The sequence below is a fragment of the Scyliorhinus torazame genome, chromosome 8 (genome assembly GCF_047496885.1).
Source record: "Scyliorhinus torazame isolate Kashiwa2021f chromosome 8, sScyTor2.1, whole genome shotgun sequence".
Lineage (NCBI taxonomy): Eukaryota > Metazoa > Chordata > Chondrichthyes > Carcharhiniformes > Scyliorhinidae > Scyliorhinus > Scyliorhinus torazame.
In genome coordinates this window covers 256781111-256807071 of record NC_092714.1, presented here as the reverse complement: position 1 = coordinate 256807071, position 25961 = coordinate 256781111, and the positions used below count along the sequence as shown (strand labels likewise).

The 25961-nt window shown below is 46.7% G+C and overlaps 1 protein-coding gene across 1 annotated transcript in view; it reads right to left on the bottom strand.

The window, feature by feature from the left end:
- top1b (DNA topoisomerase Ib) overlaps window positions 1-25961 on the bottom strand; it is a 139001-nt gene that overhangs the window by 32543 nt on the left and 80497 nt on the right. Inside the window, exons 7-11 of the mRNA XM_072515146.1 lie at window positions 25577-25646; window positions 20896-20984; window positions 16297-16412; window positions 5818-5939; window positions 4480-4602 (exon numbers count right to left, since the gene is read on the bottom strand). Coding sequence (XP_072371247.1) covers window positions 4480-4602; window positions 5818-5939; window positions 16297-16412; window positions 20896-20984; window positions 25577-25646 — 520 coding nt within the window. The remainder of the gene's footprint in view (window positions 1-4479; window positions 4603-5817; window positions 5940-16296; window positions 16413-20895; window positions 20985-25576; window positions 25647-25961) is intronic.

The following is a 25961-nucleotide window of genomic DNA, read 5'->3' as shown; positions in this document are numbered from 1 at the left end:
GGGAGATGGGGCCCCACAGAGGGGGGGGGGGGGGGGGGGGTTGGGGGACCGGTCATGGAAAGGGAGCTGCGCCAGGGCCGGGCGAGTGGAAAGCGTGGGCTTTTTCCCGCGCTTAGGGTTGAAGGGGCGGGGCCGGAGCTGGGAAGCCCAGGCTTTTTCTCCCGCGCTGGGAGTGGAATGGATGAAATCCTGCTGGTGGACGGGGGGAGAGAAAGAGTTCCACACCTGGGGGGGGGGGGGGGGGGGGTGTCGATGGAGCGGCGGGATGGCCGGGGTCAGCTGACTTACAGGACTGCAATGGGGGGGGGGGGGGGGGGGGGGGGGGGGGGGAGGAGGAGTTGCTGCTGGAATGGCCAAGGGGAGCTGGAGTTGGTAGAGGAGGTCGGGCGGGGGTCTGCCACTGTGGGGAACGGGTCGTGCGAGGGGCGCTGGCACGTGGCTGGCCTAGGAAGGGCTATGGCTAGTCAGCGCGGGGGGGGGGAAGTAGCCCCCTGATCCGGCTGATAACCTGGAATGTAAGGGGACTGAATGGGCCGGTCAAGCGGGCCCGGGTGTTCGCGCACCTGAAGGGGCTGAAGGCGGATGTGGTCATGCTTCAGGAGATGCACCTGAGGGTGGCGGATAAGGTAAGGTTAAGAAAGGGGTGGGGAGGCCAGGTGTTTCATTCGGGGTTGGATGCAAAAAATTGGGGGGTGGCGATCTTGGTGGGGAAGAGGATGTCGTTCGAGGCGTCGAGCATTTAGGCAGACAACGGCGGTAGATATGTGATGGTAAGTGGCAAGCTGCAGGGGGAGCGGGTGGTGTTGGCCAATGTAGATGCCCCGAATTGGGACGATGCGGGGTTCATGCGGCGTATGCTGGGCCGGATTCCGGACCTGGAGACAGGGGGCCTGATAATTGGGGGGGGGGGGGGGGGGGATTTCAACACGGTGCTGGACCCTGCACTGGATCGCTTTAGGTCTAGGGCGGGCAGGAGGCCGGCGGCGGCCAAGATGCTGAGGGGGTTCATGGACCAGATGGGAGGGATGGACCCATGGAGGTTTGTGAGGCCGAGGGCCAGGGAATTTTCATTCTTCTCCCATGTCCACAAGGCCTACTCCCGGATTGACTTTTTTGTCATGAGCAGGGCGCTGATTCCGAGGGTGGAGGATACGGAGTACTCGGCGATAGCCTTTTCTGATCATGCTCCGCACTGGGTGGACCTCGAGTTGGGGGAGGACAGGGACCAGTGACGGCTGTGGCGCCTAGAGGTGGGGTTGCTGGCGGACGAGGAGGTGAGCCGGCGGGTCCGGGGGTGTATAGAGGGGTACCTGGAGGCTAATGACAATGGGGAGGTGCAAGTAGGGGTGGTCTGGGAAGCGCTGAAGGCGGTGGTCAGAGGAGACCTGATCTCCATTAGGGCACCGAAGGAGAGGGGGGAGAGGAGAGAGAGGGAGAGGTTGGTGGGGGAGATGGTGAGGGTGGACAGGAGGTACGCGGAGGCCCTGGAGGAGGGATTGCTTAGGGAGCGGCGTAGCCTCCAGGCCGAGTTCGATTTGTTGACCACCAGGAGGGCAGAGGCGCAGGGGGGGGGGGGGTATATGAATGTGAAGAAAAGGCAAGACAGATGCTGGCGCACCAGCTTCGGAAGAGAGAGGCAGCTAGGGAGATTGGGGGAGTTAGGGATGGAGGAGGGAGCATGGTGCGAAGTGCGGTGGGTATCAATGGGGTCTTCAGGACTTCTACGAGGAACTGTACCGGTCTGAGCCCCCACTGGAGGGAGGGAGGGATGGGTCGCTTCCTGGACCGGCTGAGGTTCCCGAGGGTGGAGGAGGGGCAAGTGGCGGGGTTGGGGGCACCGGTTGGGTTGGAGGAGTTGGTCAAAGGGATAGGGAACATGCAGGCGGGGAAGGCACCGGGGCCGGTTGAATTTTACAAGAAGTATTCGGACCTGCTATTGGTAAGGACCTTCAACGAGGCAAGTGAAGGGGGGGCTCTGCCCCCGACGATGTCTAGAGCGCTGCTTTCCCTGATCCTGAAGCGGGAAAAGGATCCCCTACAGTGTGGGTCATATAGGCCGATCTCACTCTTAAATGTAGATGCAAAGTTCCTGCAAAGATTTTGGCCATGAGGATAGAGGACTATGTGCCGCAGGTCATACACGAGGATCAGACGGGGTTCGTGAAAGGGAGGCAGTTGAATACTAATGTACAGAGGCTCGTGAATGTTATAATGATGCCGGCGATGGAAGGGGAGGCGGAGATAGTGGCGGCGATGGTTGCGGAGAAGGCCTTTGATAGGGTAGAATGGGGATATCTGTGGGAGGTGTTGAAAAGGTTCGGGTTCGGGGAGGGGTTCGTCAGGTGAGTGAGGCTGCTATATATGAGGCCCTGGTGGGGAGTGTGGCCACGAACAGAAGGAGGTCAGAGTATTTCCGGCTACATTGGGGGACGAGGCAGGGGTGTCCCCTGTCCCCCCTGCTCTTTGCACTGGCGATTGAACCCCTGGCCATGGCGTTGAGGGAGTCGAGGAACTGGAGGGGGCTGGTGCGGGGTGGGGAGGAGCATCGGGTGTCACTCTATGCAGATGATTTGCTACTATATGTGGCGGACCCGGTGGGGGGAATGCATAAGCTTAACTTCACGAGGCTGGTGGAGCAGATGAAGGAGGAGTTTAAGAGGTGGGACGTGCTGCCACTCTCCCTGGTAGGTAGGGTGCAGTCAGTTAAAATAACGGTGCTCCCGAGGTTTTTGTTCCTGTTCCAATGCCTCCCCATCCTGACCCTGAGCGGTGCAGGGATGGGGATTATTGGGCCGCCAACGCGACGATGGTGCGTAAGTGGGTGATGGAGGGGGATGAGGCGGCATGGAAGAGGCTGGAGATGGCGTCCTGTGTGGGCACGAGTCTGGAGGCACTGATGACGGCGCCGCAGCCGCTTCCTCCAACGAGGTATACCACGAGCCCGGTGGTGGCGGCTACCCTCAAAATTTGGGGGCAATGGAGATGTCACGGGTGGGAGGTGGGGGCCTCGGTGTGGTCCCTGATTCGGGGGAACCACCGGTTTGTCCCGGGGAGGATGGACGGAGGGTTCCTGAGCTGGCACAGGGTAGGTATTAGAAGGATGGGGGACCGGTTTGTGGACGGGACGTTCGCGAGCCTGTGTGAGCTGGAGGAGAAGTTCGGGCTCCCCCCGGGAACACCTTCAGATATCCGCAGGTAACGGCGTTTGTTCGGCGGCAGGTGGTGGAGTTCCCACTGTTGCCGCCACGCAGGGTCCAGGACAGGGTGCTGCCGGGGGTGTGAGTTGGAGAGGGGCAGATCTTGGCAACGTATCAGGTGATGCAGGAGGAGGAGGAGGCCTCGGTGGAGGAGCTAAAGGGTAAGTGGGAGGAGTTGGGTGAGGTGATTGACGAGGGGACCTGGGCGGATGCCCTGGGGAGAGTGAACTCTTCCGCGAGGCTCAGACTCATACAATCTAAGGTGCTGCATAAGGCTCACATGACCGGGGCAAGGATAAGCCGGTTCTTTGGGTGCGAGGACAGGTGTGTTGGGTGCTGAGGGAGCCCAGCAAACCACACACACATGTTCTGGGCATGCCCAGCGCTGGAGGACTTTTGGAAGGGTGCAGCGAGGACGGTGTCGAGGGTGGTAGGGTCCAGGGTCAAGCCGGGCTGGTAGCTCACAATATTTGGGGTGGCAGAGGAACCGGGAATGCAGGACGCGAAAGAGGCCGGTATTCTGGCCTTTGCGTCCCTGGTAGCCCAGCCAAGGATTCTTCTTCAGTGGAAGGATGTGAGGCCCCCAAGCGTGGAATCCTGGATCAACGATATGGCGGGGTTTATTAAATTGGAGAGGGTGAAATTTGCCTTAAGGGGATCGGTGCAAGGGTTCTTCAGGCGGTGGCAACCGTTCCTAGACTTCCTGACAGCATGTTAGAAGATGGTCAGCAGCAGCCTTTGTGTTGATGACGGCTGTTAATTTAATATTTATGTATATGGGGGGGGGGGGTATTTATGTATATGGGGGGGGGGTTGTTCTTTTCTTTCTGTATTTTGTTGTTGATATTTTGTGAATATTTGAATAAAAATTATTTGTAAAAAAAAAAAAGAAAGACAAGGGCAGCAGATGCATGGGAACACCACCACCAGGGAGCTTCCCTCCAAGTCACTCACCACCCTGACTTGGAAATATATCGCTGTTCCCTGACTGTTGCTGGGTCAAAATCCTGGAACTTCCCCCCCCCCCCCCCCCCGCCAAAGGTGCTATGGGTGTACCTAGGCCACATGGGCTGCGGCGGTTCAAGGCGGCAGCTCACCAACACCACCGTCTCAAGGGAAACTAGGGATGGGCAATGAAAATGCTGGCCTAGCCAGCAATGCCCACAACCCATGAATTAATTTTAAAAATGTGATTCAACCTGGTACCATGCCACATGGCGCACATTCCTCAACAGTGCTCCTTGGGAAGGAGCAGACCTCAGTTTCTCTCCCCACTACAAACCAGTTTCTCTTCTTTGGACTTCTGCTTCCGAGCCTCAGACTGGGCCTTGAAATATTCGTTTATTTCTTCAAAGTTGCATTTGTTGAGATCTGTTATTGTCGCCTTCTCTTCAGGTTTCATTTCCTAGATTGAAGCGTAGCCTTAATTAATTCAATTTCTGACGCGTGTTGGAAGCAGGGCAGAAAAGTTTGATCATGGTGCAAAAGCCAACGCTCATGGGGGATAAGTGAACTTATCACATGGCAGGTTTTAGAGTGGCACTGGGGGACATGGGCATAATAATAATAATCGCTTACTGTCACACATAGGCTTCAATGAAGTTACTGTGAAAAGCCCCTAGTCGCAGCGTTCTGGCGCCTGTTCAGGGAGGCCGGTACGGGAATTGAACCGTGCTGCTGGCTTTGTTCTGCATTACAAGCCAGCTGTTTAGACCGCTGTGCTAAAGCAGCAGGCTACCAACCCAACATGCAGGACAAAGTTCAAAGAGTAAAATAGCGTCACTAATTACGACCCAGTCAAAGCACCTAACCGTCTCCCCTCCTCCCTGCCCCCAGCCAAAAATAATGCCCACAGGGGCAGCTTTGGTCATTTCTCCCACTATCTTGAAATCTCAGATCTTGACTTCAAGCGATGGGATGGGGAAAGGAGTCATTTGGTGTATAACCCTGACAGACAGGAACAAATTTGTATTTAATAATGATAATCACTTATTGTCACAAGGAGGCTTCAATGAAGTTACTGTGAAAAGCCCCTAGTCGCCACATTCCGGCACCTGTTCGGGGAGGTCGGTACGGGAATTGAACCCGTGCTGCTGGCCTTGTTCTGAATTACAAGCCAGCTGTTTAGCCCACTGTGACAAATAGAATTTACAGTGCAGAAGGTCATTCGGCCCATCGAGTCTGCACCAGCTCTTGGAAAGAGCACCCCACTTAAGCCCACACCTCCACCATATCCTCGTAACCCAGCAACCCCACCGAACTCAAGGGCAATTTAGCATGGCCAATCCACCTAACCCTGCACATCTTTGGACTGCGGGAGGAAACCGGAGCACCCGGAGGAAACCCACGCAGACACGGGGAGAACATGCAGACTCCGCACAGACAGTGACCCTTTATAAAGCATGTTCTTCAATCTATTCTAATGATTCTGTGCACTTTCTCCTTGTTGAAACGAACTCAGCCACTTCAAGCTTGATTTTCTGGAGCTTGAAGGTTGTCGATTCAAGCCCTCCGGAAACTTAAGCACAAAGTAAGCAGACGCTATTGCTCGAAGTACTGAGGGACTGCAGCTTTTAATTAGCACCCCCACAATCCAAAACTAGCCCCTTTCAGAACTCACCTTGCGCCAGTCTTTGAAGAAATTCTTCCTAAAGATATCTTTTGTAGTATACTCATGATCGAGCATTTTACCAAAGAATGTCGCAACCTCTTCACACTGAGGGCTCAACTTCATAGGTTTCCCTAAAAGAAAAGATTGAAGTCATACACCAAAAGACTGGACTGGGGCTGGTGGAAGTAAAGGTAGAGGATACAAACTGACAACATATTTAAGCATTGCTCCATTCAAATCCAAATCATGAGAGGTTGACTTCAAAATCCAAATCTCATACACACATTACAAGCATAATACTTTTAGTCCATATTTAAGCAACAGATAGCAATGTGGAGGTGCCCAGTATCAGCAAACATTCAGAACGTAGGCAGCACGGTGGCACAGTGGTTAGCACTGCTGCCTCACGGCACCGAGGCCCCAGGTTCGATCCTGGCGCTGGGTCACTGTCCGTGTGGAGTTTGCACATTCTCCCAGTGTTTGCGTGGGTTTCGCCCCCACAACCCAAAGACGTGCAGAGTTGGTGGCTTGACCATGCTAAACTGCCCCTTAATTGGAAAAAATGAATTGGGTACTCTAAATTTATAAAAATTTAAAGAAACATACAGAACGAGCAGAGCAAAAGATCCCCCAACGTGTCTAGCTCTCAACCTCAAAAGAACAGGTGTTATGGCATCGGCATTTCCATTTCAATACCAACCGCTATAGGCCTGTGTAGGCAACATTCCCACTGAGGGAAAATGGAAGAACTTGCATTCATTACCTTTCACATCGCTCTATGACCTCACAGCACCCCCCCGATCCATCACATACTCTAGCCTTATGACCCCCAAAGCTACCAGTGATCCTTCAATTATGGCCTCTTGAGCAACCCAAATTTAATTACTCTACCATTGGTAACTGACCACGGCTTTCAATTGCCATGATTTAAGGTTTAGGAATGTCCTCCTTAAACCCGTTTGCCCCTCTGCTTCTGTTTTCACCTTTATGCTGCCCCTCAAAACATCGCTCCTCCAAGTATTTTGGTCATCTGTCCTCGCCTCATATCTCCTTATATCATTTGGTGTAAACATTTTGGTTTTAATTATATTTGCATGAAGACTATATATATTTTATTATATATATATATATATATATATATATATATATAAAAATATAAATACAAATTTATATTGTCAATGCACTGCGCAAACATTGTAACTTTGCAGCATGGTCACCTGTGTTAAAGTAGGCAAGAAATTGGGGACGTTTGATTTAGATTCTAGTCTGGTATGGGCAGGATTGATTCTGCTCAACCGCTTTTCCTACAGTATCCTTATATCCCGCAGGAAGAGGATTTGATGGACATCTCTGGACCACATTAGTTCAGAACTCAAGTTCGAAGGGCAGAAGATAACTGGGGCTCTTTCTGGGGAAGGTGGGACCTCTACAGACAGGATGGTCTACATCTGAACCTGAGGGGCACAAATATCCTGGGGGAGGGGAGATTTGTTAGTGCTCTTTGGGGGGGTGGGGGGGGGTTTAAACTAATGCAGCAGGGGCATGGGAACCTGGATTGTAGTTTTAGGGTAAGTGAGAATGAGAGTATAGAGGTCAGGAGCACAGATTTGACGTCGCAGGAGGGGGCCAGTGTTCAGGTAGGTGGTTTGAAGTGTGTCTACTTCAATGCCAGGAGTATACGAAATAAGGTAGGGGAACGGGCAGCATGGGTTGGTACCTGGGACTTTGATGTTTTGGCCATTTCGGAGACATGGGTAGAGCAGGGACAGGAATGGATATTGCAGGTTCCGGGGTTTAGGTGCTTTAGTAAGCTCAGAGAAGGAGGCAAAAGAGGGGGAGGTGTGGCGCTGCTAGTCAAGAGCAGTATTACGGTGGCGGAGAGGATGCTAGATGGGGACTCATCTTCCGAGGTAGTATGGGCTGAAGTTAGAAACAGGAAAGGAGAGGTCACCCTGTTGGGAGTTTTCTATAGGCCTCCAAATAGTTCTAGGGATGTAGAGGAAAGGATGGCGAGGATGATCCTGGATAAGAGCGAAAGTAACAGGGTAGTTATTATGGGAGACTTTAACTTTCCAAATATTGACTGGAAAAGATATAGTTTGAGTACATTAGATGGGTCGTTTTTTGTACAGTGTGTGCAGGACGGTTTCCTGACACAATATGTTGACAGGCCAACAAGAGGCGAGGCCACGTTGGATTTGGTTTTGGGTAATGAACCAGGCCAGGTGTTGGATTTGGAGATAGGAGAGCAGTATTACGAAATTTTTTGGATTTCGGCGGCAGCGGTGCGCAGGGGCCCTCTGGGAGGTGAGTAGTGAATTTAAAAACTCTTACCTTTACAGGAGCAGTCCTTTGGATTTCGGCGGCAGCGGTGCGCAGGGGCCTTCTGGGAGGGGAGTACTTACTTTAAAAAGCCTTGCCTTTACAGGAGCAGCCCTTTGGATTTCGGCGGCAGCGGTGCGCAGGGGCCCTCTGGGAGGTGAGTACTTACTTTAAAAAGCCTTACCTGGTCCCATGTCTGTTCTTCTTTTCTGTTTTATTTGTTTTTATATAAGGCGGGAACCGGAAGTTCGACCCGCGGACCTCTGGGAAGTCCCCCCCCCCCAACCAATAAATTCTGGTGGAGAGGAAACCCGAGACACTACATGTGTAGTGTCTCCCACCCGCCCTCCTCCTCTAACCTAATAATAAGACCCATTGGTGTAAGGTAAGTGCCATATTATATTATTAGCATTGTGCAGGTCAAGGTTCGGAGGTGGAGGAGCAGTCTCTGTCAGCGAGAGAACCTGAGAACATCTAAGACACTCAGAAGGTAAGAAGGTAAGCAAGTGATTTTTACTTATTTTCACTTTTATACCTTTTTTCAAATTGTGTGTGTCGGGGGGAAACTGAAGTGACATCACAGAAAAGCTGTGGCCAGAGTGGCTGGTTGGGATTCTATCCTAAATTTTAAAAAAAATTTGAGTATTTGGTAACTAATTAAACATAATAACTTAATTATAATTTAGAGGGATATCTAAGCCAGAGATCGGAGAGTATTATAGTTAGCTATCGCATTTCTATTAGAAATCTAGTGCTAGGAAACAGATAGTTGACAGTAACTTTGAAATTTAAAAAAATATATTAAAAAAAAAAGACAAATTTTAATTAATTGACGCAATGTCAGTTAGAGGGGTGCTGTGCTCTGACTGTGAGATGTGGCAGGTCCGGGAGGCTTCCAGCGTCCCGGATGGCTTCATCTGCAGAAAGTGCACCCAACTGGAGCTCCTCACAGACCGCATGGTTCGGTTGGAGCAGCAATTGGATGCACTTAGGAGCATGCAGGTGGCGGAAAGCGTCATAGATCGCAGTTATGTAAATGTGGTCACACCCAAGGTGCAGGCAGAGAATGGGTGACCACCAGAAAGGGCAGGCAGTCAGTGCAGGAATGGCGGATGGAGTTTAATCCGGACAAATGTGAGGTAATGCATTTTGGAAGGTCTAATGCAGGTAGGGAATATACGGTGAATGGTAGAACCCTCAAGAGTATTGAAAGTCAGAGAGATCTAGGAGTACAGGTCCACAGGTCACTGAAAGGGGCAACACAGATGGAGAAGGTAGTCAAGAAGGCATACGGCATGCTTGCCTTCATTGGCCGGGGCATTGAGTAGAAGAATTGGCAAGTCATGTTGCAGCTGTATAGAACCTTAGTTAGGCCACACTTGGAGTATAATTCTGGTCGCCATACTACCAGAAGGATGTGGAGGCTTTAGAGAGGGTGCAGAAGAGATTTACCAGAATGTTGCCTGGTATGGAGGGCATTAGCTATGAGGAGCGATTGAATAAACTCGGTTTGTTCTCACTGGAACGAAGGAGGTTGAGGGGAGACCTGATAGAGGTATACAAAATTATGAGGGGAATAGACAGAGTGGATAGTCAGAGGCTTTTCCGCAGGGTAGAGGGGTCAATTACTAGGGGGCATAGGTTTAAGGTGAGAGGGGCAAGGTTTAGAGTAGATGTACGAGGCAAGTTTTTTACGCAGAGGGTAGTGGGTGCCTGGAACTCACTACCGGAGGAGGTAGTGGAATCAGGGACGATAGGGACATTTAAGGGGCATCTTGACAAATATATGAATAGGATGGGAATAGAAGGATACGGACCCAGGAAGTGTAGAAGATTGTAGTTTAGTCGGGCAGCATGGTCGTCACGGGCTTGGAGGGCCGAAGGGCCTGTTCCTGTGCTGTACATTTCTTTGTTCTTTGTTGTTGAGAGCACTTTGGGGACAGTGACCACAATTCGGTGACGTTTACGTTAATGATGGAAAGGGATAAGTATACACCGCAGGGCAAGACTTATAGCTGGGGGAAGGGCAATTATGATGCCATTAGACGTGACTTGGGGGGGATAAAGTGGAGAGGTAGGGTGCAAGTGTTGGGCACACTGGATAAGTGGAGCTTGTTCAAGGATCAGCTACTGCGTGTTCTTGATAAGTATGTACCGGTCAGGCAGGGAGGAAGGCGTAGAGCGAGGGAACCGTGGTTTACCAAAGAAGTGGAATCTCTTGTTAAGAGGAAGAAGGAGGCCTATGTGAAGATGAGGTGTGAAGTTTCAGTTGGGGCGATGGATAGTTACAAGGTAGCGAGGAAGGATCTAAAGAGAGAGCTAAGACGAGCAAGATGGGGACATGAGAAGTATTTGGCAGGTAGGATCAAGGAAAACCCAAAAGCTTTCTATAGGTATGTCAGGAATAAAAGAATGACTAGGGAAAGAGTAGGACCAGTCAAGGACAGGGATGGGAAGTTGTGTGTGGAGTCTGAAGAGATGGGCGAGATACTAATTGAATATTTTTCGTCAGTATTCACTCAGGAAAAAGATAATGTTGTGGAGGAGAATGCTGAGACCCAGGCTATTAGAATAGATGGCATTGAGGTACGTAGGGAAGAGGTGTTGGCAATTCTGGACAGGCTGAAAATAGATAAGTCCCCGGGGCCTGATGGGATTTATCCTAGGATTCTTTGGGAGGCCAGGGAAGAGATTGCTGGGCCTTTGGCTTTGATTTTTATGTCATCATTGGCTACAGGAATAGTGCCAGAGGACTGGAGGATAGCAAATGTGGTCCCTTTGTTCAAAAAGGGGAGCAGAGACAACCCCGGCAACTATAGACCGGTGAGCCTCACGTCTGTAGTGGGCAAAGTCTTGGAGGGGATTATAAGAGACAAGATTTATAATCATCTAGATAGGAATAATATGATCAGGGATAGTTAGCATGGCTTTGTGAAGGGTAGGTCATGCCTCACAAACCTTATCGAGTTCTTTGAGAAGGTGACTGAACAGGTAGACGAGGGTAGAGCAGTTGATGTGGTGTATATGGATTTCTGTAAAGCGTTTGATAAGGTTCCCCACGGTAGGCTATTGCAGAAAATACGGAGGCTGGGGATTGAGGGTGATTTAGAGATGTGGATCAGAAATTGGCTAGCTGAAAGAAGACAGAGGGTGGTGGCTGATGGGAAATGTTCAGAATGGAGTTCAGTTACAAGTGGCGTACCACAAGGATCTGTTCTGGGGCCGTTGCTGTTTGTCATTTTTATCAATGACCTAGAGGAAGGCGCAGAAGGGTGGGTGAGTAAATTTGCAGACGACACTAAAGTTGGTGGTGTTGTCGACAGTGTGGAAGGATGTAGCAGGTTACAGAGGGATATAGATAAGCTGCAGAGCTGGGCTGAGAGGTGGCAAATGGAGTTTAATGTAGAGAAGTGTGAGGTGATTCACTTTGGAAGGAATAACAGGAATGCGGAATATTTGGCTAATGGTAAAGTTCTTGGAAGTGTGGATGAGCAGAGGGATCTAGGTGTCCATGTACATAGATCCCTGAAAGTTGCCACCAAGGTTGATAGGGTTGTGAAGAAGGCCTATGGAGTGTTGGCCTTTATTGGTAGAGGGATTGAGTTCCGGAGTCAGGAGGTCATGTTGCAGCTGTACAAAACTCTGGTACGGCCGCATTTGGAGTATTGCGTACAGTTCTGGTCACCGCATTATAGGAAGGACGTGGAGGCTTTGGAGCGGGTGCAGAGGAGATTTACCAGGATGTTGCCTGGTATGGAGGGAAAATCTTATGATGAAAGGCTGATGGACTGGAGGTTGTTTTCGTTGGAGAGAAGAAGGTTAAGAGGAGACTTAATAGAGGTATACAAAATGATCAGGGGGTTAGATAGTGTGGACAGTGAGAGCCTTCTCCCACGGATGGAACTGGCTGGCACGAGGGGACATAGCTTTAAACTGAGGGGTAACAGATATAGGACAGAGGTCAGAGGTAGGTTCTTTACGCAAAGAGTAGTGAGGCCGTGGAATGCCCTACCTGCAACAGTAGTGAACTCGCCAACATTGAGGGCATTTAAAAGTTTATTGGATAAACATATGGATGATAATGGCATAGTGTAGGTTAGATGGCTTTTGTTTCGGTGCAACATCGTGGGCCGAAGGGCCTGTACTGCGCTGTATCGTTCTATGTTCTAAGATCAACAGTTAGCCCACTGTGCTATAGAGTTCCCCTGAGGACAAGGGATTCTCTGACCTGTAATGCTTACCAACAGCCTTTATACAAACTACTGGAAATCTCATGCCAAAATCACAACTTTGCAAAATGTACTCGGAAATTAATAGATCCCAACTCTGCGCATCCCTGCCTCCACAGAGCAGTCACCGAATCCTTGCTGTCAGGAGCACACAGATGTGAGAAAGGATGTATAGGAGGTACAACCGCATGTGCAGGGGGTGATGGGAGAAGAGAGAAGAGGAAGAGGAAGAAACATTTGTAGCCAATGTTTTGAGCATCAGTGCCCAAGTCCACCCCTTTATTAAATAAAACTTTACAAAAAGTATAACTATGATGCCTCTAATGCTCCTAATGGCTCACTTAAACAAACACAGAAAATGATGGGACAATCGCAGCAGGTATGGAGAGAACACAGAGCTAACGGTTCAAGTCTGGATGATTCTTTGGCAAAGCTGGAGAGAACTGGGCATTAACGTAGTGCAGTGGTTAGCACTATGGCTTCACAGCACCAGGGTCCCGGGTTCGATTCCCAGCTTGGGTCACTGTCTGTGCGGAGTCTGCACGTTTTCCTAATTTCTGCGTGGGTTTCCTCCGGGGTGCTCCGGTTTCCTTTCACAAGTCCTGAAAGACGTGCTATTAGGTAATTTGGACATTCTGAATTCTCCCTCTGTGTACCCGAACAGGTGGCAGTAACTTCACTGTAGTGTTAAAGTAAGCCTACTTGTGACAATAAAGATTATTATTAACTGGAAATATGGCCAGGCGACTCATGGACGACCGCAGTTCCTTCCCTGTATGACAGCAACCAACCATTCAACTTTTGAGACTGGTCCACTATTCAATTAGATCATGTCTGATCTGAACTTCAACTACATCGGTCCATCTTAGCTCCATATTCCTAGATTCTCTCGCCATACAAAAATCTATAGAGCTTGGTCTTGAAATGTCCAACTGCCTAAGCACCCAGCCTTTTGGGGGCAGAGAATTCTAGATTCCATGCTGTGACTTTCCATTCATTGTCTGATCTTTGATCTCACAGCTCTGCCTAGATGTTCCTTCGTGACACACTCCTTCCACCATTTTAAAACCACTCATGCATTTTTTTCTGTGCAAAGAGTAATTATGTAAATGACAGCTGCTGCACGAAGATAAAAGCAGACCAATGGTATAACGTAGATTTGAATTAAACGTCAAGCCAGGCTTATCCAAGAATCAGGAACGCGCCCAAACAACATATGGTCACCACAAACAACTGAATGGTCACAAAATTGTTTAAAAACTGTGTAGTGGAGGAAGGAGAATTGAATATTAGTTCACCACAGAAAATTGGCGACCTTTTTGCAAACCAATAAAAGGCTGATTCAGCCCCACTGCAGCTACTCCCACACTTCCTGCTTACTGAGGAATGACTCATCAAATCATGCCTTCCCATGAAAACGCTGTGAAACAATTCAGAGAAATTGTTGCATTGGGAACAAGGCAAGAGGCGACATAGGGCATGAACTGAAGGAGAACAGATGTTGGTGCAATCTTTGACCTCAATGTAGCCCACTCTTAACATCAAACATCCCAGTCATTCGCTGAGCTACTGAACCAGAAATACTGGAGTGGAGTGATATTTATTTTGGAAACTTTGAGATATCCAAGTCAGCACCATGCTTTTTGAAATAAGGAGTGATTTACCGGCCTCGTTGCACTCTGAGTGACAGGGCGAGGCAGTGGAATCTCGCGCGATGTCGCGATCTGGATTGCGCCCTTGCTGAGCAAGATCCAGGACAGAATATTTTTTTTAATTATAAATTTAGAGTACCTAATTCTCCGCCCCCCCGCCCAACAATGAAGGGGCAATTTAGCGTTACCAATCCACCTAGCCTGCACATCTTTAAATTGTGCGGGCGAGACACATGCAAAGACGGAGAGACTGTGCAACTCCACACGGACAGTGGCGCCCGGGACCGGGATCGAACCTGGTACTCAGCGCCGTGCGGCAGCAGTGCTAACCACGGTGCCACCATGCAGCCCCAAGACCAGAATATGTAAATGAGCTATGTCTGCACCGAACTAGGGTGGCCTCCTCACACAGCCACCTGCCACGCCGGGGGTCAGGGCCTGAAGGGGACCATAAAGGATTTTGGGGGGGTGGGTGGGGGATAAGGGCGGGTAAGAAGGAGCCTCGTAGATTTTTTTTTGGGGGTGGGTGGCGAGGGCTGAAAAGGGGGCACCCAGTGGCCCTCAAGCTCACTTAGAGATCAGGGCACACTTTCAAAACAGCAGCCCAATCTGCAAGGAGCCGGTCTGGCCGGCGAGCCCAGCTCCCCAGTGATGAAAACATGTCTAAGTATGGGCTTGACCGGTAAGGAACTCCCCCAGGCCCAAATAAGGAGAAAGGCGCGATCTACCGGCATCACTGCGTCTGAAAAGCTGTGCTGCTGCGCGAAGCCCCTAAATGAGTGGAGATCCCGCTCCTGGGATCTACCTGGCTCGCCGTGCCATGCGAGATCAAACGTGATCTTGTGAGATGCCGCAATGTGAAACCTGTAAATTGTCGGCGGGGTCACCTTTTGGCAAATCTATAGATTAGAGTGATACAGCTAGTCTCATTTTAATACGTAGTTCCCTGAGGCAACCAAGGCGCTGAGATTGAAACCCTTCGCTTTGGAGACCTTGGGCGAGCGCCGTTCTGGGCTGGTCTCCACAAACGGGGACCAGATGTAATGGCACGCGTGGAGGTTTCCCTGGCAAGTAGGACTCCTCAGTGCAGGAGACGGGACTAAGTGCAACCTTGGCTGCCCGTTCCCCATTGAGGCCCCCTATCTAATCGGAGTGACGTCAGATAGTGCTGTGTTTCTTGGCGCTGTGAGCTAGGAGACATCGTTCCCATTTGGTTAAATCACATCCTGTGGTTGAATAGCAGGGTGGATTTCACCCACAAGGATGGTGAGAAACACTCCGCCAAACATGCCCAAAATGACACGGAGGAATGCTTTGGTTGAATTCCGCCCAAGATTAGGTGAACCCAAATTAGGGTATCTACTTATATTTATGGGGACCCTCTTAGATTGATCCTCTGCATCAGCAAGATCAGCACCTGGACAAAAAATTTAATTTTCAACAGAAGGAAAATATACTTTTATATTTTGTTTTAAAAACACAAGCTGAACGCCCTGAACATGAAGCATCCCCTCAGTCAAGATTATTTCTCCCCTTTAAATAGTCATGTACCTGTTCCTGAATTGCAAGATTACCTATGCCAATCTCCACAGGAATCATATGGAACACACATCAAAACTAACCCAGAAAATCACAAAGTACCAGAAACAAGTCAGAGGGTGTCTGCCCAACAGTCAGGTCTATGCGATCTGGTAATTAAAGTCATTGCAACTACTATTGTGGCTGTCAGAGCTACAATCGCATGAAATGAGACAGAAACAGGTCTGCAGGATGCAGTTTACTCCACTTATTTTGCTGTTGCTAGTTGTCTTGAAATTGATAGCACCAGAAACAAGAGACTGGTAAGCCCCACTGGAACAAAAGTCCCATTGACAGCTGCTGCAGGCAGAGTGGCCTTCAGCATAAAAGCAACTTTAAAACATGGTTATGATGCTATTGGAAGTTAACACCACAGGAAATCAGTGATATCAACACGTTTAGTCATGCGGAGGCAAAATTGATTATCTGCAATTGATTAATGACTTTTGAAGCTACAATTACTATTACATAATGGTCAGGTATTATTACACTGGAATGAAGAGGGTAAAATGTAACATCCGGAACTAAAACACTGGCAGTTACAAGCAAAAGATATTGTGAATCATAGTTCTATCAAGTCATGGCTGTAACTTTATCACAAATTGAATCAGCCATAATGCTTGCTCCACAAACTAATTTTGTTGTTTCTCAGTCACTCCGTTCCCGGTTACAGGAGGTTGCAACATCAACAAGAATTATCGGCTTACCATCATAATAGAAGGTAACTTTATCTGGGAGCGGCTCATAAGGTGGAGCAAATACTGGGCCTTTGTGTTCCAGAAATTTCCACTTCACACCATCAGTGTAACGTTCTTCCTCCCACCTGCACAAGAGAGAAAATGAGACAGTGGTCAAGCAAGAGATTTCTCTGGAATACCAGAGTACATCTAGCAATCCTGGATTACATGGCAACAGTTAACGAGTAAACCAGCTCCCTTACATCCAGTGAAACCTTTATTAAAAGGTTATGGTCAGTGTAGAAATTATGCGCACCCCCCCCCCCAAAGATGGCTACAGAGTGACCATCGGCAGAATTGGTATAGCCAAGCTGAGTTTGTGCTCACCCACACACGTTTTGTGCACCAGTTGCTAAATGGTTTCTTACAGGACCCATGCCAGGCTGGATCTTTGTCCCCATTTCCACCTCATTTTGCCAGCCCTTTGTACATGCACAGCCTGAAATGACTGACACCTGTCTTGAACTCTTAGTGTCAACCAGCATGTGACGCTCCGCTTACGTATCTGAACAAAAATAGCCATCAATAATATACATCAGAAAGAGAAGAAATCCCACTAAGAGCTCTGCATTTCTGATAGAACTTTTTGAAATTCCTGGGAGGAATTTCCAATGTCATTTCCATCTGGAAATGTGGAATGAAACAGTCCAGCAAAATTCAGGAAGAAAAATTTCTCGATTTGAAGGGAGAAAAGACAATGTGGATTTACAAACAACGCGCAGGATTCCAACGTACAAAGCTGTCTCAGTGTCTTAAGAGTCCCAAATTTAATATGTCGCACAGCTAAAATAAAGTTCTCAATATCGCACCCCATCACTGTTGTTTGATTTCTTAAACACTTTCAATTTCCCTTGCACACATCACCATTTCATCTCTTGACTTATCAATTGAGTGTCACAGAATTTTCAGAGCACAAAAATAAAGGAGTCTTTAACCAGAAATCAGAAATTGCACATTTCATTCATGAAAAGCCAAACGAGCAAGGGGAAAGGAAAACAAATTGGCCAACGACCACCCCCCCCCCCCCCCCTCCCCTCCCCAAAACTGCCTACTCCAACTGCTGCTAATTAATCAAATGATTGTGAAAAGCTTCTGGGTTTAATCTGTTCCACCATACAAGCCATCATTGTTGTGTGTCATCATTGGTCAGTGCGGACTCAAGAAAGTGCAAGCAAGAGGCAGGTGTGGAAACGGTTCAGATTGTACTCACAGAGCCACCCCATACCCACAGAAACACTGACAACAAGCCCTCAACAAAATAGCTTCATGTGGTCAGAAGCCAGAGACCTGACATTGACTTTTAACTGGGGTGAATTTCTTTGCATCTTCCAGCTTTTTGTTAACATTCTAGTTTAAGGTGGCATTGACAAACCAGTCAGAGGCGACAATTAAAGAATTATATTATGGATTACATCGACTGAAAGGGCAGCATATTTAGATTCTATGGCCTGAATAGCACGCTCTGAAAACGGGAGTGAATTGTGCATGCACCAATGCATTATCAGGCACGAAGAAGTCACGTCATCTTCCCGGTGTCATTACGTCAGATATTGAGATAATATGGTTAGCAGGCAGGAAATCAGGAGTCTGTTTGCATAGTGCAATTTAAAGGTTATAGGCTAGTTGTACTCATTAAAGAGGCGATCGACTGCCATAATATGTGCAGAATGGAATACTTAGTGGGATTTACACCAGCAGTATTTCCCATTTTCTCATCAGGCACGCCGCAGTGGTGGGCTGTCCGAGGACAAAGAGTTAAGTATTGGCTGTTCCAAGTGTTCATCGGCCACTGCAACTGCTTCATGGAGGAAGTGGGTTTAAACTGACATATCATGATTTTAAGAACTCAAGGCCTCATGCAGAAAAGTCTATTTCTGCACCGCGCTGCTTAAAGAGGTCGGAGTGACCCTTTAAATTACGGGCCATGAGTTTTGATCTGTGTCACAGCCGATGAGTTAAAATACTGGATATTCTGCCCTACTGATCTGATCGAGAGGGATACTCACTGTCTGCAGCCCAGAACCCAAGTGATCCAGCTTAAAGTTCCAGGTTTATTTGTTTTTGATGAACAGAGTGAGGGCTATGAATGTTGGAAAATGTTAAAAACTTTTGGCCCATTTGCTGCTTTATTCACGTACTTGAGCTGCAGGCTCAGAGGTCTGAATGCCAACTGCATCCAGGCCCTCAGGTCACACCAGTGCTTACTATTCAGCCCGATAATTTAGAAAACAAATTGGATAATGACTCTTAAGGGGGAAGAATTTGCAGGGATGTGGAGAAAGGGTAGGAGCATGGAAGGAATTGGATAGCTCTACTAAAAAGCTGGGACAGGCATCAGAAAACGATTGCCACCTTCTGTGCTACATAACTATGATTCTAATGTGGTGGCAGCTTGCACCAGTGAGCAGACTTTTACAAAACAAACAATCCCCTTCCTCAAATTCTCAATGATAGAAAGGTCTAGTGGAGAAGAACTCCTTTGACAAGACTTGTATCTAGCAGGAATACAAATCTGTTTAACAGAAGCATTGATGGGAGGCATTGGGAGCAAGTTGCTTCAAACCACTGCACAGGGATTACAAACTGGCAAACATTGTTCCATTTTAAAAAGTATCCGTTCACGTGGCTGGAATCGGATTGAAGCTTCAGACATGTCATATGGCATAAAACTACCCATGATTCAGCACCATACTGACAGTTTGAACAAAGTTGACATCAGATCGATGGTTTCGTAGGGGCTCTGTGATAATGGAGAAACAGCTACATCGCTGTAGCAGATTAAAGGGAGTTTCATGTAATTCTCCAAATGCAAGGTAACAAAAGTCTAATATTTCCCAACATTCATATTCCTCATTCTGATCACCAAAAACAAAGTTAGGCACTTTAAACTGGATCACTTTATCGATGGAGCAGATCCACGGTGATGCCTCCAAAGATTAAAAGCAGCAGGATTACAGCATCACATTAGAAAAGCTGAGAATCACCACTGCACAAATGCAGGAAACCACGAGCAAGTTAAACAAACGCAATACTCGGTTTTAAGGAGCTTGCGCTCAAACTCCAAAGTCTGGTTATATATATATATTTTTTAAGTTTAGTGTACCCGATTAATTTTTTCCAATCAGGGGACAATTTAGCGTGGTCAATCCACCTACCCTGCACATCTTTGGGTTGTGGGGGCGAAACCCACGCAAACACGGGGAGAATGTGCAAACTCCACACGGACAGTGACCCAGAGCCAGGATCGGACCTGGGACCTCAGCGCCGTGAGGCAGCAGTGCTAACCCTGGTTATATCTTTTTGATACTGAAACCTAGTCATTTCCTCCTGTTTACGAGGTAATCGCATCACACCACAGACTGTTCAATAAATAAAATGTGCTATTATACAGTGCCTTTCACACAGGAAAAATGTCCCAAAGTTCTTCACACGAGTGTAAATCAAACGAATATCATTGCAGAGAAGAGACACAGGGACAGGTTACTAAGAGCTTGGTCAAAGTTTTCAAGAGTGTCATAGACAGGTTAAGAGTTTATTAAAAAAAATTAGTTCTCCATGTGAGAGAGTCACTGTCAAAGGCAGCCTTTATTGCCTATTTCTAGTTACCCTGGTGATGGTTGTACTGAGCCATCTCCTTGACTGCAAACAAGTGATTAGTTCAGCCATTTCAGAAGGAAGTTAAGGATCAACCAAATTGGAGAGACAGGGAGAAGTGTCAGGTGCCAACACTGAAAGTCACAGCCATTAATAATAGGTGAGGGATGAACGAGTGCAGAATTGGAGGAATGCTAATCTTCGAGAGGAGAATTAAGAGGTTACAGAGATAGGAAGAAATACGATCAAGGAGGGATTTGAACAAGTTGAGAATTTTAAAAAGCTGCAGCCAGACTGGGAGTCAATGCCAATCAATTTCCAACGGGGAGTGGGCAACTAGGTCTAGGTGCACAAGTTAAGATACAGACTAATGAAATTTTATGGAATTTAAAAAAAAACATTACATCACAACTGACAGGTGTAGTCAGGCCTGATGTTATGGAAGATAAATTTAAAATCTTGACCAACCAACGTAACAAAACACTGATAAATGAACGTTGAGAGATAGAAAACTACACTAATGTTTCTGCACTGGTTCCTGTCACTGTAGGGAGTTGTACGTTCAGAAGAACAAGCCTAATGAAACCCAAACAACTTTTGATACTATTCTTCGCATATTTGAGACCACTTAAAACAAGAGCTCAATGAAAACACTTCCTTCTCCCCAACCACTACTTACGTCATAACCACTTCAACTCTATAGTTTAAGCAAATAAACAGGAAGAAAGGTTTAATGGTTGGGGGGGGGCATAGGGAAGAGACATGAGCTAGGCAGCAAATCAGTGGGTGAGCCTGAAGAGGAGAAAAAAAAAAATCACATCACTCTAAGCATCAAGGTATTCTAGGATTTTCCCAGCAAGCATCCAGTTACAGAATTACTGGAGCAAATAGGCCATTGATCCTGGTTTGAGCAAGTGAGGGGGAAGGAAGTAAGAAGCAATAAAAACCCATGCAAAATGTTGTAGAGAACCTCACCATTTCCATTTGTCCTCCTCCACTTTCTTTTTCTTCTTTCCCTGCCCAGAACTTTCCACTTTAACTTTGGACGTTTTGTTCTTTGCATCCTAAAAGGAAAAGAAAGGACTCAGTGATGCATAACACTGCCAGTAACCTAAAAAGATAAACTCTCAAGAGTGGGATCTTCCAGTCTCGCTGACGGCGTACCCCTGCTACGGGTTTCCCGGCAGCGCGGGGGTAGATTTAATGGGAAATCCCATTGACAGTGGCAGGACCAGGATCATAGTGAAGGTTCCAGTACCTTGGGGAGGGGAAGATAATCACACAGCAACATTATACTACATAGAAAGAAAACTTGCATTAAATGTAGCACCTTGTCATGCCTGTCAGATTGTCAATGTGCTTAACATACAATGAATTGCATTGAAGTATTGCTAGGGGCAACAGGATGAAGATTAGGGAAGAGATAGAAGGTTCAAAGAGTAATAGAAGGAGCAAACAGCAGTTCAGAATTGGAGGGATCAGAATGGGCAGCAATGCAGAGTAATATGCGTTTAGAATACACGTCTCACGGTCCAGTAATAAGGTTGGCAAACTGCATGCACAATTAGATACAAGGAATTATAATATAATAAAGACCTGGCTCAAAAAGGGGAATTTAACATTCCTCGTTACAGAACATTCAGAAACAATAGGGAAAGGGAGCAAATCGGTCAAAGACATTTAAGCAATTTGGTTAGAATTAAGGACCAACTGACGAGCTACTGTAGACCAGAAATAATGCAACGGAGATGGAGGAGCAAATCTGCAGGCAAATTACAGATGGAAGAAGTTCAGAACAATGATAATTGGGAAATTCAACTATCTCAATGTAGACTGAGGTAACAACTGTGTAAAGGGAATGGAGGAGGAATTCCTAAGGTATGTGCAGAAGGCTCTTCTTGAGCAGTATGTTTCCAGCCCAATGAGGAAGGAAGCACAACGGGATCCAGTTCCAGGGAATAAAGTGGCACATGCCAATGGGAAAGCATTTGGGAATATTTGGTCATTTCATCAGGTTTATAATAGTTATGAAAAAGATTTTGGGGGGGGGGGGGGGGGGGGGGGGGGGGAAAGAGGAGAAATCAAACATGACAATATTAGCGGAAGGGCTCATTTAAGAGAATTGCAAAGGGATACAGGTGGATTGGAATCAAAGATTAGCAGGTAAAACAATAAATGAGCAAATGTAAGCTTTATAAGAGGAGATGGTTCAAATAGACTAGACACATTCTCACAAGGGGTAGAAGAATAAACAAAACCAAGCTTCCTTGTTGACTGAAGAGCTTAAAAATGAAACAGAAAACAGAAACTCATTATAATAGCAGGTTCAGGACTGAGTATAAAGCTGAAAACAAAGAAATGAGAAAAGGCAGTACGAGAATAGATTACCAGGCAACACGAGAACTAAAAAATATGTTATAAACATATAACATAGTAAATGGGTTGTCAAAAGAGGGGGCTGATTAGGAATTCAGGAGAGGATCATCTTAAAGATTATTATCTTGTGGAGAATAGGGTATGGTTGATGTATTATCATTTTTTTTTTTTAAATGAAAGTACCCAATTCATTTTTCCCCCAATAAGGGCCAATTTAGTGTGGCCAATCCACCTACCATGCACATCTTAGGGTTTTGGGGGGTGAGGCCCACGCAAACATGGGGAGAATGTGCAAACTCCACACGGATAACAACCCCCAGGGCCAGGTGAGCCACCGTGCCACCCTTAAAACTCTATCGAATAGCAGGTAGTCAGAGGACACACATTTAAAATAGGTAAGAACCAGAGGTGACACAAGGGGGGGGGGGGGGGGGGGGGGGGGGGGGGAGAGAGAAAATACCCAAAGCAAATGAATCTGAAAGGATGCTGGAAACAGATCATCAGATTCAATAGTAACTTTCAAAATAGAATTGGATAAATACATGAAAGGAAGATTTCAACAGGATGAGCAGGAGAATGGAACAAGTTGCAGAGTTCTTTTAAAGAGCTGATTCAGGTACGATGGGCCAAATGACCTCCTTCCGTGCTGCATTATTCCATGCACCCACCATTTTCAGTGCAGAGTGTCACAAACAGCAGCAAATGAGATGAATGATCAATTATATTTTGAGGAGAAGTTGACTGAAATAACCAAACATTTAAATATTCCTCTTCTGAGCAGTGTCACTGAACTTGAACATCTACATCAACAGGAGCACAGGAGAGTAAAATCTCCCGGTGCAGTACTGAGAGAAAGCAGCATTGTTGAAGAGACGGCCTCAATTTAGTGTTGAAATCATGGAGTGAAGTTTGAATCCACCACCTTCTCACTCCGGAACATTCGGTAAAAGGGAAATTGAAGTAAAGGGAGCGAAACGTACTCCATCTATCACAGGCAACACAAAGGGAGTGAATATGCAGCACCTATCAGAGCAACACAGATTTTAGTGAACAAATCGACTCCCTGTAAATGTTTCCTGCAATAAGGCTATTGTTTCACGATGCAGACCACAAGATTGGAACCTCACTATTAACTCCAGTTCAAGAATAACGGAAAAACATTTCCCCAACATGACAAATTTTATTCCACTTTTATCTTAAATTCAGGCTTAATTAATTCCAGGGGCTAAATTAGCATATTGAGTCAGTTTTTCAGATTTACACTCTTATGTCCACTAGCTATTATTAGCATTGTTCCAGTCACAAATCAGCTCAACAAACAGTTCCTCTTGCGTATGTGGCTATTTTCTGACAGTGAACCAAATTTTTATTTTTATTTCCTCAGCCCCAATACATCCAACCAGAATCTTCAAAAATGTTGAAAAGTTATGCAGTTCCCACTTCGAAATTCAAGAATCTACCAAACCTGTGGAAGCTTTTCCAACAGTGTTTAAACTAAGAAATGCTGTTGTTTTAGATTCCTCGTCCATAATCCCAACCAAGCTCCAAAACTTAGGACATGGCTCCTCACTCTGCAACTGGATCCTCGACTCTCTGACCCACAGACCACAATCAGTAAGAATAAACAACACCTCCTCCATGATAGTCCTCAATACCGAAGCCCCGCAAGACTGCATAATTAACCTCCTACTATACTCCCTGCACACACGACTGAGTAACAAAATGTCTTTCCAACTCCATCTACAGGTTTGCTGACGACACAACCATAGTGGGTCAGATCTTGAACAACGACGAGTCTGAATACAGGAGAGAGATAGAAAACCTAGGGGAACGGTGCAACGACAGCAATCTACCCTTCAATACCAGCAAAACTAAAGAGCTGGTCATTGACTTCAGGAAGCAAAGTACTGTACACACCCCTGTCTGCATCAACGGGGTCGAGGTGGAGATGGTTGACAGCTTCAAATTCCTAGGGGTGCACATCACCAAAAAACTGTCCTGGACAACCCATGTCGTAATCTACCACCAAGAAAGCACAACAGCGCCTATACTTCCTCAGGAAACTGGGGAAATTCGGCATGTCCACACTGACTCTTACCAACTTTTACAGATGCACCACAGAAATCGTCCTATCTGGCTGCAGCACAGCCTGGTATGGCAACTGCTTGGCCCAATACTGCAAGAAACTTCAGGGTCATGAACAGTCCCGCCCATCCCACGAACCGGCCTCCCATCCAATTGACTCTATCTACACTTCCCGCTGCCTTGGGAAAGCGGGCAGCAGAATCAAAGTCCCCTCCCACCCAGCTTACTCACTCTTCCAACTTCTTCCATTGGGCAGAAGATACAAAAGTCTGAGAACACGCACAAACAGATTCAAAAACAGCTTCTTCTCCACTGTTACCAGACTCCTAAACGACCCTCTTATGGACTGAACTGATTAATACTACACCCATATGCTTCACCAAATGCCGGCGTCTATGTATTTACATTGTGTACCTTTTGTTGCCCTATTATGTATTTTCTTTTAATTTTCTTTTTGTGTACTAAATGATCTGTTTGAGCTACTCGCAGAAAAATTACTTTTCACTGTACCTGGGTACATGTGACAATAAACAAATCCAATAAAAAATATTTCAGAAATTGAGTGGCCACGTCTACAAAAAAAAATAACTTGACCGGTGACGAAAGATGCACATCAGACATCAGAAGCCAGGTTTCAGGCCCCGGGCAGGAAAGTGATAGAAAAGGAAAAATAACAAGAATACACCCGTATATTCACACAAACCAGGCGTTTTTTTTAAAAGTCAAGATTCAAAATCACTTCCAGTACTTCAGAATGTTCGCCTGTGTTTAAATACTTCAAGACGAATTAATAAATATTCACCAAAATATCACTTCAGATGTCACTTCCTCTCAAATCCTTCCCAAGATTTCAATATGGACCCAAGTTGCTGCTTGAAGATGATTAGGCATTTTGTGACCTATTTGCAAAATAAAAATTGCCTTCATAAAGCATGATGGACCCATTATCAAATCACAGCTTCAGTGGAGTGTCTCACCAAATTAGGAGCCATCAACAGCAGGAACGTTTTAGAAAGGTTGTTTGCTTAAGGGTCATTAGAAGAGGACTGAACTCTCTATCCTTTCAATGAGCCATTAAAAACATTCCCATAAGTATGAAACAACACTGGAATACAATTCAGTTTAGAATACTTTATACAGCACAGAAACCACAAAGACCCACAAGAACTTTTAAAGAAAAAAATACCACACTTACCATTTCAGATTTTCTTTTTTTGGCCTTCTTTAGATCTTCTAATTTAATCTTCTTGGGTTTAAAATCAACACTAGGGCAGACAAACAGAGTATATTCATGAGAACTTCTCATTTGCTATCATAACCTTAACAAGGCTCAGGATAATGACAATGCAGCAAAATTAAATCCTGACCCTCTCCAATTTATATAGCGTGCCGTTTCAAGCAGAACAGACACCATTCCCATCCTCTTTATACAGCTTAGTCCAAAACACTGCTGCAATTTATATAAAACACGAGTGTTGATTACTGCTTTAATCGAAGTACTGTGAAAAATCGGGCAGCTGCACGCTCTTCTTCTTGCCATCCACATGCTCCTCACCATGCACCCTCCCAATTTTATTTAG